This window comes from Dama dama, chromosome 22 (genome assembly GCF_033118175.1).
Source record: "Dama dama isolate Ldn47 chromosome 22, ASM3311817v1, whole genome shotgun sequence".
NCBI classification, from domain to species: Eukaryota; Metazoa; Chordata; class Mammalia; order Artiodactyla; family Cervidae; genus Dama; species Dama dama.
The window spans coordinates 50,390,461-50,404,705 of NC_083702.1; the positions used below are offsets into that span (position 1 = coordinate 50,390,461).

A 14,245-nucleotide genomic window follows, 5' to 3' on the forward strand; every position below is an offset into this window, starting at 1 on the left:
TGTCAAATTGTCAAACTAAATACTCTCTGGTAAAATACTGTTTCACTGGGAAAGTGAAATTATTTTGCTATCCATTTTAAATCAATGGCTTTTTTTTAACCAGGAAGCAGTCAGATGAGTTCTAATGAGTTCATTAGTATTTTAAGTATAATACCCTTGCAAAAAAATCAAAAGCTAATGTCTGGTAGTTTCACCACAAGGAACATGAATATACAACATGAAGCATAAAATTTACATAAACCAGAACAAAGGAAGAAAGATCCTGAGAACATGCAAGAGAAAAATTTTTTAATGCTTCCATGTAATAATTATTAAAAAATCACAAAACTCACTGAGCTAACAGCAATGAAATTAATCATCTTTTTTGGTGTAACATGGGGTTCTAAATACTGACCAAGACATGTACCTTATTTTCTAAATATGAATATTCAGCACGAGAAATTAGATTAAAAATCTCACATTTTTAGCAAACCTGAGTAAGATTTATACTGTAAAACTCATTTTTAATTCCTTCCTCCATATAAAAATACTGCTGGCTGAAAATACAGTTTTAAAGATAGCAGTGTTTACAACACACACTTCATTAGAACAAGGAGAGATGCAATTAAATTGTTACACAAGAAACAGGGTTTCCTTTTAAATATAAAAGATTTCAGTCATTAGCTCTCAAAACGAAATTCAACATTGACAGTTGTCTTAATTGTATTACCATGAGCAGCAGACAGTATTCAAACCAATTTTGCATTTCAGTCTTCTAATGAATAGGACTTTAAATTCAAATATACTACTTACTAAAGTAAAAGAAAAAAAAAATTCCAAATTCCTAATCTGGATTTCTATACAAAAAATTAGGAATTAAAGACCAATTAAGCACAATAGTGACAGTTCCTTTGTTCTAGACAGTGATTTGTAAGTAAGAATCATAAATTTGTGAAAGTCTGCTTCAACCCAAAAAGTTTTTCCAAACACTGCATTCCAAACACGTCTTAAGCTTTTCAATCTCAAATGTTACCTCATTCAAAATTTCCATGATTTCCTTGTCATAGCAATCCAGAAGTATTTCATAGGACTCCAAATGCCTCGCATGCATCATAGCAGGAACACAGTCACGTAAAGCACTGAACATGTACTAAAGAAGAAAATTAGGATGTACATGAATTTAGAAAAACTACATCTCTAAATTATATTGCAGAAGTCACCTATCTTAAAAAACAAAGCCTCAATCTGAAGGCTGTTTTTCTATACATGACTATCTTACTTTCCTAAGTAAGAGTTGAATTTTATTCTCTAAAGCATATACTAAAACCAAAAAAAAAAAAAAAATCACATTAACTAATCCTTTTTAACTTGAGCATTCAAATACATTCATTTCCATAGGAAATGGAAAGATCTGAATACCTTGCTGACAAATGAGTCAATTATTTTGACACAAACTAAAACCCAGTGAAATGAGAATGATTAGGAATAAGAGAAGATTCAAATTAATTTGTATTAATATAAAATTTATATGCATAGCACTGTTAAAAAACAGCACCAGTTTTTAAATGGTTTATTAAATGATCTATTTTAAAATTAATTAAAATGGTTTGACAGTGAATTTTAAAAAAATGAGGAAATAATGTTCTTTACACTATTCTTTTACTTACATGTAGTCTGGCTGCATCAACAGCATTTTCATATACGTCATCTAAATAAATTGGGAAGACAGCTCGATGCCAGTATAGAAAACAACAGTCACATTGTGTCTGGACTCTACAATGTAAAGTAGTAATCAGTGGTACCAAAAGTGAAGCAACCCCCCAAAATAATGAAAAGAATGACATTACATACTGTAAAGGTAAGAGTGTCTATTCACATCTGTATTCCCTATATAATTTAACTCAAAATTAGCATAGAAAAGTCACAAAATATTTTTCAAATAATGGTAACAAAACAGTCCAATATCTGACACTGTCAGAATTTTATAAATGCATTTTAGTTTTAAAGCATACTTAAAAAAATATAACTTTAATTAAGATAGTTTAAATTTTCAGTATTATTTGATATGACTAGACTTACAAGACCTGCACCACATGCACCATTTTACCTGTCTTAAAGTTGAAAAGGAGACCTTTCAAAAAACTGTGACCAAAACAGCAACCACAAAAACCAGTGGCACTCAACCTATTTATTATCTTTGCCAAGTGACCATTTCATGCTTTATAGGGCAACAACTTGATCATAAATATCTTATAGTGAAGAAAAGTTCAGTATTTCTTCCATGGATAGAAAGTGAAATGCCACTAACTACAAAAATCTGAGCTTCTCCGAATAACAAAAACATTATGCTATAAATATGAGCATTAAATAAAAATTGTGCAGTAATCTTAGTTCAGCTGGAAATCAAAATTCAGAAAACCCATTTTCCTAAGAAACTCAATGCTTATTTGATAAAAAGAAAACAATAAAGCCACAGGAGTTATACAAATAAGCCTTCCAAAAATGAATCCATCTTAGTGATTGTCTAACCAACAATGTAACTCAAATTCTGTCCCAAATAAAATTATGGAAGACCATGTGAGATGGCCCTAAGTCTCTCACAAGTAGATGAAGGCTTATTACAAAGCAGCAACTCTGAGTCCATCAGAGATACCCATCACAATAAGCACAATAGTTCCAGAGTCTGCCAATCCTCTAAGGGCTGTATCACATTTTTCAAGTGAGTTCTTCCAAAAGCTTCATCCTTACTACAGAAGACAAGTAAAAGAAATACGAACCCTTGTCAGAGTCTCATTCTAGTCATGCCACAGATGTTACAAGGAGGAACCAAAGGTCTACCTAGATTATATTCCTTCTATTGCTAGCCTATTTAACAAAAAAAAAAAGCCCTGATGTTTCCACCACCCGTATCTTTTGTTACCACTGCAGAACCCTCCTTACCTTTCTCGAAGTTCACTGATAAGATCCAGCTTTTTCATGACTACTTGAAGTGGAAAGAGTTCTTCATCTTTAAATGTTTTCTATTAGGGAGGGGAAAAGCGCAGAGAAGTTGCACTTGAAGGACAGGTTTCTTAAGTCAGTAAAAAGGGAAGTGTGAACCCTCAGGTCTCATTTTTACCCTGTAAGTAACAGCAATACCCTTACCATCTGTGTGCCCACACTCAGCGCCAGAGAAACAATAAGTCGTCGCTGCTTTGTGCTTGGTCCATTTAGAGTGTTTTCAGCCAAAACTAGAGCAGAGAGCACATCAAGACGCTGTTCACTATATTTTTTGTCAGAAATTACTCTTTTCTTAAAGATAAAAGGAAACAGGACAGAGCAGCTTTAAATTTGAGGCAGTAACAAAGGACTCATGAGGACAAATTTTTCAGTTATCTTTTCCATGATTCAACTTAACAGACAAATACTTAAAAGACAAATACTTTCCCTGTTCACTTCTTATGATAATGCCAGATGCTTTATTTCCATAACATTCTTGCTGAGCACCGTCAGGAATAGCAAATTACTAGGCGTACCTCAAAGTTACCGTATCAATTTAACAAGGAAATAATTTAAGAAAGACACAACATTATTTTAAAAATGCACAGTTTGTCCTTTTTTAGTAGAACTGTGTTAATGCTGGAAATTCAGGCTAAAGATAATCCTGATCACTCTCAGTAAAATCATGGAATACCTTGGAGATAATAACCAAGAATACTGTGGATAAACAGGTTTAACTAGAAAACACAAAACAACAGAAGGGCAAACTAGAAAGATAATATAATTATGCTTTTATACCTTGGCCACAGAAATAGAATTAAGAGCCTGATGCTGAAGGTGCTGTGTTATATGTGAGACTGAATCAGCCACAACCATGCTTCTCCTGTAGAACATATGCTCTATTGCCTAAAAAGAATAAGAAGTGATTCTGTGAGAATCAACTTAAAATTTAAAATATTTAGGCACAATTCTAGAATATCTTTATGACTTTGGGCCTGGTAAGAAATTTATAAATGAGATGAAATAAGCACTACTATAAAGGGTAAGACTGGTCAATTCAACTATATTAAAATTACAAATTTCTGTTTATCAAAAGCCACTATAAAGAAAATTAAAAGATAAACCAATGTATGAGAAAATACCTGCCTTTATCTATTCAGTACTCAGAATATGCAGACACCAAACAAAATAAATACTTTTTTTAAAGGCAAATAATTCAACAGATACCTGAACAAAAGACATGAAAATATTTTTCACAAAAGAAACAGTTAATAATATTTGAAAAGATATTGTCATTAATCATCAGGGAAATGTTAAGTATAAAGTCATCTATAAACACTAATTCATAAGTACATGTGCACACACACAGACACACACACACACACACACACACACAAACGGTTGATAATACCAATGTTGGCCAAGTAGGGAACAACAGAAATCTAATATATTGACGGAGGGATGTAAACTGATATTAACTACTTTGAAAAATAATCTGGCATCATCTTAAAAAGCTGATTATATACATAGCATAAAACCCAGCAATCCACTCATAGGTTTGTAACACCTCATAAAAACTTCTGCACAATTATACCATGAAACATAAATTAATACAAGAATGGCAACATGATTTAAAACAGCAAAAACTGGGAACAACCCAGAAGTCCAACCCCAGGAAGACGACACAGTAATGATAATTAATGAACGACAGCTACTCATTCCAACATGGGTGAGACCAAATAAAAAATTCTGAGTAAAAAGAAACCAAGACAAAGAGTACATGAGACATCACTCCATTAGTACAAACTTCAAAAACATTTATAACTAAACAAAGAGTGGTTGATAAGTTCAGTCATATGCCACAAACTAAAAAGAAACAAGGGAATGATAAAGTTCAGGACAGTGGGTCCTCCGAAAGCGCAGATTAAGATGCAATCCGGGAAGGACAAGACAGGGGGCTTTGAAAATACTGGTAACATTCGCTTTCCTAAATGGGATAATAGGTTTTTAAGTGTTTATTATTTTTAAATTATGCTTACATATTAAATAAAAGATATACATGCATTTATACATATATACACTTCTGTATTTGCATTTTATTAAAAATAAATATAACTAATAATATCTTAAAGGAAAAAACTGCTAAAAATCTAAAGACAAGATCTCCAAACTATCTTTATTTCCTAAGCAAGTCTAAAGCCACTATTAACAGAAATTCACTAGCAAATCTTTAGCTCAAATTTTACAAAAAGCTACAAGTAGGCTCTTCTGCCTATGAGTTTTATTTTTTTTACTTAAGAGTATGCTAAGAAACATTTTACCACATTTTCAAAAGCAATCAAATCCCAAGATTACAACACTTCCTCTAAATTACAAAATAAACAGCCTCAGGCTGACTAGCCTCATATGCATTTTAATGCTATAAAATATAACATTTCATGTGTAGTTTTTAAAACTCATGCAACACACTTAGAACTTTCATGAGTAAAACTACTAATATTTTGACTAATCTTTTCATTTTCCTTCTTTTCCCTTTAACTACATGTTAACTTTTAATAAAGTTTAAGTATATTGGCCATTCACAGAAAATTATTCAGAAATTTCTGTCACTGGCAAGTTCCTTTATCTAACTAAGAGACAAATATACATTCCCATAATTTTTTATACTCATAATCATGAAGTCAAACCGTACCCCCCAAAATCCTACTTTATGCTCAGATCATTTCTCAATTATAATGGCAAGGTAAAATAATCCAAAACTTACCTTGAGAAGTTCAACAAGCCTACATAATGCCTTAACTGATGTTTTGGTCATTGGCTTTTGCATGGACATGTAGAGATTCATTGTGGTTTTAATAATGGTACTAATACTATATGCATATAAAAAGCCCTATAAAAAACCAACATAAAACATCAATTAAAATCACAATAAAAGGTTTCATTTCTTCAAGATTTCATTCTCTATGTGATAATAATCCTTCAACTCACCAATATCTAACGTTTCTAGAGTGCATTTAAGATTTTGAAATACTCTTTACACAAAGTATTATACATGGTGGTGAAGTTTCAAAGCACCCCTTTAAAGTTATGTAACCTATCACATACTAGAAGGTTGGTCCTATTGACATTACAGTATATAATTGCAATTAAAGAATTGTGAGCAATATATATAGGAAGCACTAAAAAAAATTTAGTGCTAATAAACCCAAAGAAAAGGGACAGAATACAAAAGAAGAAAAAGGGTATTACCTCTCAAATATATTTTCATTTAGATCCAAGAAGGACACACAGAAACAGAATAATGGAGATTCCTTGAGTTTATAAAGAAGGACCAAAAAGAGATACATGTACAGTTTAGAGATGAACCAAAACTATATTATTGAGAATATATCCAAGGAGCCAGGGCAACAGCTATATGCCAGTGATTCTCAACCTTTTTCTCCATCTCCACCATGAGTAACAGCGGCTGACTATAGGAATGACACAATGCAGGGAGGGGAAATTTCTGTGAACCAGTAACAGCTCTACGGTGAAGAGATGAGACAAGTAAGAGGACTAAGAAATCAGAGAGCAGGTCGCTTCCTAAGAGGTGGCAGTAAGATCAGAGCTTGGGGCGTGCGTGCAGGAAAGAGCCGCAAGTCTTACCCTGTCAGCTACAGGCCTGTTACACCAGACCCTGAGCCTACTGCAGCACTGGGCAAAGTCAGAAAGCAGAAACAAGGAACAGGGGAAGCTAACGCTAAGGCAGGCAGAAAAAGAGGTTTTCTTGGGGGCAGAGGTGGGAGGGGGCAGAGAGGTCACAAGCTATCACCTCATTCCCAGATGGTCATTAACTTGTGAAGGGTATACAAGAAGGATGTATTTTAAGCATCTAAATGGGGTGGGGAAAGGTCTGGGGTCTGTTTCTGTCAATGGCAGAATAGGTAAGTTGGACCAACCTTCCCATATGAAACAACCAGAAAATCTAGACAAAACATTTTTTTTTAACTCTTGGAAGATATGAAAGAGCTATTAAGAAAATAAGGAACCACAAAGCCATCATAGGGAGAAGACAGAAACCCAGAGACATGAGCCCGGCATTTGAGGCTGCTTTCCCATAGAGGCATCTGCCCATTCCAAAAGAGGATAACAATAGGAGCTCATGGCCCATCAAGGAGAGGAGGGAGTCCTGCTGTATCAACCAAGCTCTGAGTTGGGATTCTTAAAAACTACCCCCAAAAAGTAAGGGTGAACTAGAAAAAACAGCCATCATACAATTTAGGTCCCAATTTAGATCATCTAAACCCATGACTGGGCTGAGGTAATCTCAGTTACTAGTTGTCCTAGACTAATGTGTATAGGAAGAAAATACTAAATCCTCTGTGGAGGAAGAAAAACAATACCCAGATCTTCAAATTATGTCTATAGTTCTATATACAATTTGTGTTATTAAAAATCACCAGGCAAAAAAAAAAAATTTAAAAAAAAAATCACCAGGCATACAAAGAGATAAGATATATCCAAAAAACAAACAACAAAAAATAGACAATAGAAATAGCTACATAATGCAATTATTGGACATGGGCTTCAAAGTAATTACACTGAGTATGCAGAAGGAAATAAAACACAAAATTATTTCTGAAAATTGGAAACTATAAAAAAGAAACAAACTGAAAAGTAATTAAGAACTAAGAAAAAATTTTAAATGTCAGTAGACGGGTTTAATATAGTAGGTTAGATGAAGAAATAATTAAAAAAGAGACTAGAACAGGAACAGTACTTAAGGAGTTGATAACTGAGCATTTTCCAAATTCCAAAAGCTTTACAAATCCCAAGTAGCAAAAACACATAGAAAACCTCATGTAGGTGCATCAAAGTAATATTGCTTAAAAGCCAAAAAGCAAATTTTATAAGCAATCCAACAAAGACATATATTGAAAAAAACAGCAAAACTGACAGCTGCCTTCTCAACAAAAACAAAGGAAGCCAGAAAACAATAAAAAATTAAGTGAAATTTTAACAGGTATTCCACAAGTAGAAAGATGAGGAGATGCAAGAAGGATAAAAAGCAACAGAACAGGTAAATATATGGGTAAATCTAAACGAATACTATTAAAGACAACAGCAACAATGCCTTATATGGTTTAAAATATACATAGAATCAAAATACACAATAGCAGCACAGGTGAGAAGGGGTAAATAGAATTAAAAGGACCTAAGAGCCTTATACTGTCTGGAAAGTGAATTACTCATTTATATTGGAGCTTAATGTTCAATAATGCATCTTAAAATCTCTTCAGCAACCACTAAAAGAACAGTGAAATACTGAATGAAAGTAACAGAAGGAAAAATAAATAAAAATAATTCAAAAGAGAGCAAGAAAGGAAAAGAATACAGACAGAGAACAAGTGAGACAAATAGAAAGCAACTAATCAGGTGCTAATTAAATAATGAGTATCAGTATTGACATACATAAAAGAGTTTCATTGGGGAGAAATATATGTTGCTTAAAGGAGACACACACTAAATAAAGGAGCCAAACAGGTTGCAAATAAAAGGATGGTTAACAGACAGACCTTGCAGACAGACCTAATTAAAAGAAAACTGGTACAGCTATGTTACTATCGCACAAGAGACCTATGACAAAAAGCATTACCAGGTTTGCTGTCAAAAGGTTTGACTCACCACTAAGCTATAACGATTCTAAATGTTATGTGCCTACTTAATCTCAAAATACATAAAATGAAAGTTGACGAAGCTACAAAGGATAAATAAGACAGATCTTTAACACAGCGGGAGATTCCAACCCAGTTAATTATCTCAGTAACTGACAGAATATTCAGACAAAATAATTAACAAATATGATCCTACTTGATATGTATAAAATACCATGACGTTCGAACAAAAAGCAAACTACGTTCTTTTTAAGTGTACATGAAATGTGTGCCAAAGTTGTCCATAGCCCGATCCACAATGCAAATCTCAACAAACTTCAATACTGAAAGTATTTTCATACTGGGAGAAATCAATAATAAAATGGTAACTAGGAAATCCTCATGCCTTTGGAAATGAAGAATTCTATTTCAAAACAGTCAAGAGAGCAAAGTAGAAATCACAACAAATTTTTTAAAGTATTTTGAAGTAAAGAATAATACAGATACAACACATTAAAACTTACGGGATACAGCTAAGAAGTCAGGACTTGCATGGAGTGTAGATTTGCATACATTAGATGCATATATTAAAAGCATATATTAGAAAATCTAAACAAGTCACACAGACCCAAACTTACATAACCAAATCAATTTCAGTTTTAAAGACAAAAACATATTCTACCCTTTACAGTTCTTTCACAGTGTACCTTCTGTACACTGGATTAACAAATAAATAATCCAAACATTCTAAGAAAGAAGATGCAACTACCTGTATAAAAACATTACATCTACTGGTGAGGTCTTCAGCAAATTTATCCATTCTCTGCTCTTTAGATAAAATAGATTCCATTTTCATCATCCATGAGCTCACAAAGACGTAGTAAGACTGTACATCTCTAACAAAGGAAAATATTGAGGTTATTCAGCACAGGAAATAAAATTTACTTCCATTTCTTCATACTGGCTAGAATAAAATATTTCCTTGCAGCAGCCAATTCAAAATACACATATTATGCACACACATAATTTACTTAAGCAACAAATATTCATTCAATGTCTATACAGGCCAGGCACTAATTTTCAATACTAAAAACAAAAAACAGCAGTAACAAAACAGACAAAAATCTCTGCTCCCGTGAACCTTACATTCTAGAAAGAAGAGTTGTGCAATAAAGCAATCAGTAACTGAACTCTGAGATGTCAGCTATGTGCTACGGTAAAAATACAGCAGTGAAAAGTGACCAGGGCAGCAAGTACAGTTTAAACACAGGGATCAAAGTAGCCTTATTGAAAAAGTGATCGTGAGCCAAGATTTGAAGGACATAAATAAGTAATCCATGAAAATATACAACAGATGAGAATTTTAGGAAAGTAACCAACAAAGGCAATCATCTCACAACAGAAGAGTGTGTGCCATGCTGAAGTGCTAAAAGAAGTCAGGATGACTGAAGAGCAGAGAGGGGAGTGAGAACAGAAAAGGAGATCAGAGATACACAGGGGTGAGTGGGTGGAGGAGCAGGCAGAGTGGAGAGTAGGAAGGGGTTTGTATAAGGCCTGGGAAGGACTTCAGTGGAAAGCCTCTGAAATGAGGCTGCTTAGTCGTGGGCGACTCTTTGCAATCCCATGGACTGCAGCCCACCAGGCTCCTCCGTCCACGGGATTTTTCAGGCAAGAGTGCTGGAGTGGGTTGCCATTTGCTTCTCCAGGGGATCTTTCTGACTCAGGGATTGAACCTGAGTCTCCCACAGTGCAGGCAGACGCTTTACCTTCTGAGCCACCAGGGAAGCCCCCCTCTAGACTCAACCTTGTTGGCACCAGGGACCGGTTTTATGCAAGATGATTTTCCCACAGCCTGGGGGAGCTGGGGTGAATGGTTATGGGATGATACAAGCACACTGCATTTATTGGGCACTTTATTTCTATTATTATATCAGCTCCACCTCAGGTCATCAAGGCATTAGATCCGGAAGGTTGGGGACACCTGCTAGCAGATTTGAGCAGACTACTCTAACTCTGAGGAGGATCAATATCACTTTGGTTGGCATACTGAAAATAAACTATATAGGGGACAATGGTACAAGCAGGAAAACCACTTAGGAAGTTGCTGTGATAATGCAGAGGAAACAGGATGACAGCCTGAACCAGACTGGAAGTATTTAGAATCTGAAAATAAAAGCTAACATTTACAGAATGCTTACTAAATGCCCAATCACTGTTATAAGCACTTAACACAAATTAACTCATTCCAGCCTCACATTAACCTTATAAGTAACTAACATATTATGATCTCCATTTTACAGAACAGGAAATTGACACACAGGGAAATTAAGTAATGGGCCCAACATCATACTAGTACTCAGCTGAGCCAGGACTTAAGCCCAAATCTAGGAAACTGTCCCAATCTGGAAAAGCTGAATCAGTAATAAAATTCTACTAAGCAGGTTGCTTATTAACACTACATTACTCTATCAATGCATATCAAATTACTCAAGATGAGAACTTTCAGGGCACAACTATTTAAGGTATACTCCTCTTTTATTTTAAAAATAATAAATTAACTTCAATTAATTCAATGTGTTTTAAGGAGGTGAAACCTCACCACCACACCTGAGAAAAATTATTTCTGCTGAGCCAGGATTCCATTAAACAAACACCACCAACAGCTGCACTCTGCCTCAAATGGTGCTAAAATTTATTATTTGACTTGTGGGTGATCTGATTTAAAAGCCTGGAACACAGATAAAGGGCAGAATCCCAGGGCAACGCCTCCACTTTTAGGAGAATATGATCAGGACTCAAGCAGGACTCCCCTCTCCTGGGCTTTACTTCAGTGTTGTGAATTTGAGGTTTCTTTGGCGAGTTCTGAGAATGAAAAAGACACTGCCCCCTTCGCTCAAAGGTGCTCTGCAGGGACTGCAGGTTTATGTTCGAAATAAAAGAATTTAGAAACATTAAAATGTTATCATACGGGGGGACGAATCTTTGAAAGTCAACTTACTCAATTTTTCACTTAAGACGACTCAGTTCCTATAGCACCGTGGACTGCCTATGCAGCACTGGTGTGAGGGTCATGGCTCCTCAGGGCAGCCTGCACAACTCTGCTACAAAGGCTAGGAGCAGGCTGCGCGTGGGCCTGCCTGGCCTCTCTGACACGTACCTAGCTGTGTGCCCTGGCAACATTCATTTCTCTAAGCCTCATTTTCCTTACCTGAAAATGGGATGAACATAGTACTTTAGAGCGGTGTTAAGGGCTTGTGCTCTAGAGGTGAACTCCCTGCTCTGCCACACATTAGTTGTTTAAATTTGAGTAAGGTCACTCTCTCTGTATCTCAGTTTTCTCACTTATAAAATGGCTATAACAACAGTATCTACCTCACAGGATTTTCTGATGATTAAAAAAGAAGACACACACACTGGCTTATTGAAAGCACACAACTAAATATTAGTTGTGATTTTACTATTTCCCACGAGAGGATTGTTACAGAGTTTATGTAAGACTGTGTTTAAATCCTTTAGCAGAAGGCCTAGGACAAGCTTAAAAACATTGGCAATTACCATTAATATCTGTTCATCCTTTGGTTCTGATTGAACTTCTGGAGCCACAGGAATTAAATCTGTTCCCTCTTCAACCTGAACGCCCTCCAAATATTTAAAGAAAACACATCATTCTTCAGATTTCTCTTTTAAAGGTCAAACCATATAGAGACTTTTCCACTGAGTCTTCAAAGGTCATGGTTCTCAGATCTAACATCCTGATCAGCTTCATCCACGGATGCTGCACTTTGTGGCCCTCTCAAAACGTGGCACCACCAAACACTAATTATGTGACCAGTAAGAATTCAATGCCACTATCAATTCCCCTAGCCTAGACACGACAGCTTATTTCCAAAATTTGGGTATAATTATTAATGTAGTCTAAATACGAACTGACATTTTTAGCAACTGTATTGCATTGTTAAACAATGTTAAGCCTCTGATAACAAAAATATCCAAATCTTTAAGATTACTGCTAATAAATCTGATTCCTGTCTCTCCATCCTACTGAATTCATCTCTGTAATCTAAACCCAAACTTATGTCTTCATCTCTCAACTCTGTCTTACCATGTATTGGAGAGCCCTGAAATCTCTGCCCTGAGTAGTCCTGCCTGAATTGAGTTGCTATCACTCTCCATGACTTTAATCACAGGACTTGAGAGTACTAAAAGATGCTTTAGGGGATCTCATACATCCCACACACCCTCCTCCTTTCCCACCGTACAGGAGTGACGCAACTGCCCCCTCAACAGTGACGATCAACAAAAAGTGGGTAGTTTTCCATATTATCATATAACCACGTTACAGATAAAAACCGTGATCAGCACACGGCCAGTGGCAAAGTCCCATGACACTTCACTTAAAGTCTTCATCTAGGTCAACATAAAATTTTAGCACTATACTCCAGGGAGGATGCAATATACTCCAGTGAGTAAACTTCACTGTTGAGCCAGATGATGAGAACATGGGAGTTCATTATACTATTTTCTCTATTTTGTGCATTTTTGGAATTTTACATAGGAAGAGAAGCTAAAAGATGTAAATATTAAAAGAAACTAAGAGTTAAAAGTGTTCTTTTAGGGAACAGGACTAAGGTATGGGGGCAATTCAGAAGAGGACAATTAGTTTTCCCTTTGAACCTTTAGTACTTTTTAACTTCTTAACTATGTGCATACATTACTTTTACAAAAATAAAAAAAGGATGGCATCAGAGTCAATCGTGCAAAAATCAACACTAAAGCATGTGCACGCAATGTTAATGTCATCAGATGGCGTCGACGGCAGTGGCTTCAATTCACACAAAAAACACGCAGTGCCTGATGAAAGAGTATGTATGTATGAGAGTACGCACAGGTACATGTATTTCCAAAAAGCATAATTTGTCCACATCTTAAGCTGAGGTTTAAGCCTAAAACATTTAAAACAAGAACACACTCCTAGAAAATAAATCTCCAAGAGACTGTCCAGCCTTTCCTCTGGTAATGAGTAACTATGTTTGTTCTTATAATTCAAATGCTTTCCATATATTCAGAATCAGTGTAAGAGTTAAAATATAAAATATCTAAGTATTTTCATTATGGATACTTATAAAACCTACTTGGTAAGTGACTGAGCTTTCTGCTGCAGGAAAGTCTCTCTGTGTATTTTAATGGCCTGAAGACTTTTTTTGTCCAGAAGTTTGGCGGCTGCTGGTATTTTCTGGATCAAAAAATTATCAGGAAACCAAATAATATTAGCAGTTAGAGTGATGGCTGGTACCTGAAACAGGAAATATAACAAAGGGGGAAATCACTAAATGCAGGCTAAATAATGAACTATTTAATAGTTTGACAACAGGCGATGGAAGACAATTTATTTCAAGAAAAATAATGATAAAAAGATAATCATTAATATGAAAAATTATGTTAACATGGCACAAACTTCATGGCAAGGCATTCTTGTATCTGGTGTGGAGCATGACATTAATTTTATTCTGCCTAAATATTAAACAACATACACATGCATGTGTACACACACTTAAACACACTCATGGATTTTCAGATGAACAAAAATATGTAAAAATTAAACAGAAACTTGAATTGTTATGACCTTTATTTTCACTTTATATTAGTGAAAAAAT

General features: G+C 35.1%; 1 protein-coding gene across 2 annotated transcripts in view; it reads right to left on the bottom strand.

The window, feature by feature from the left end:
- Nucleotides 1–14,245, bottom strand: part of WASHC4 (WASH complex subunit 4) — a 52,652-nt gene that overhangs the window by 24,137 nt on the left and 14,270 nt on the right. For both annotated transcript variants that reach the window (XM_061125456.1, XM_061125455.1), the window contains exons 13-20: nt 13,724–13,884; nt 9,361–9,487; nt 5,723–5,848; nt 3,757–3,864; nt 3,124–3,270; nt 2,920–2,999; nt 1,647–1,752; nt 1,013–1,129 (exon numbers count right to left, since the gene is read on the bottom strand). In XM_061125456.1, the coding sequence (XP_060981439.1) occupies nt 1,013–1,129; nt 1,647–1,752; nt 2,920–2,999; nt 3,124–3,270; nt 3,757–3,864; nt 5,723–5,848; nt 9,361–9,487; nt 13,724–13,884 (972 nt within the window). The remainder of the gene's footprint in view (nt 1–1,012; nt 1,130–1,646; nt 1,753–2,919; nt 3,000–3,123; nt 3,271–3,756; nt 3,865–5,722; nt 5,849–9,360; nt 9,488–13,723; nt 13,885–14,245) is intronic.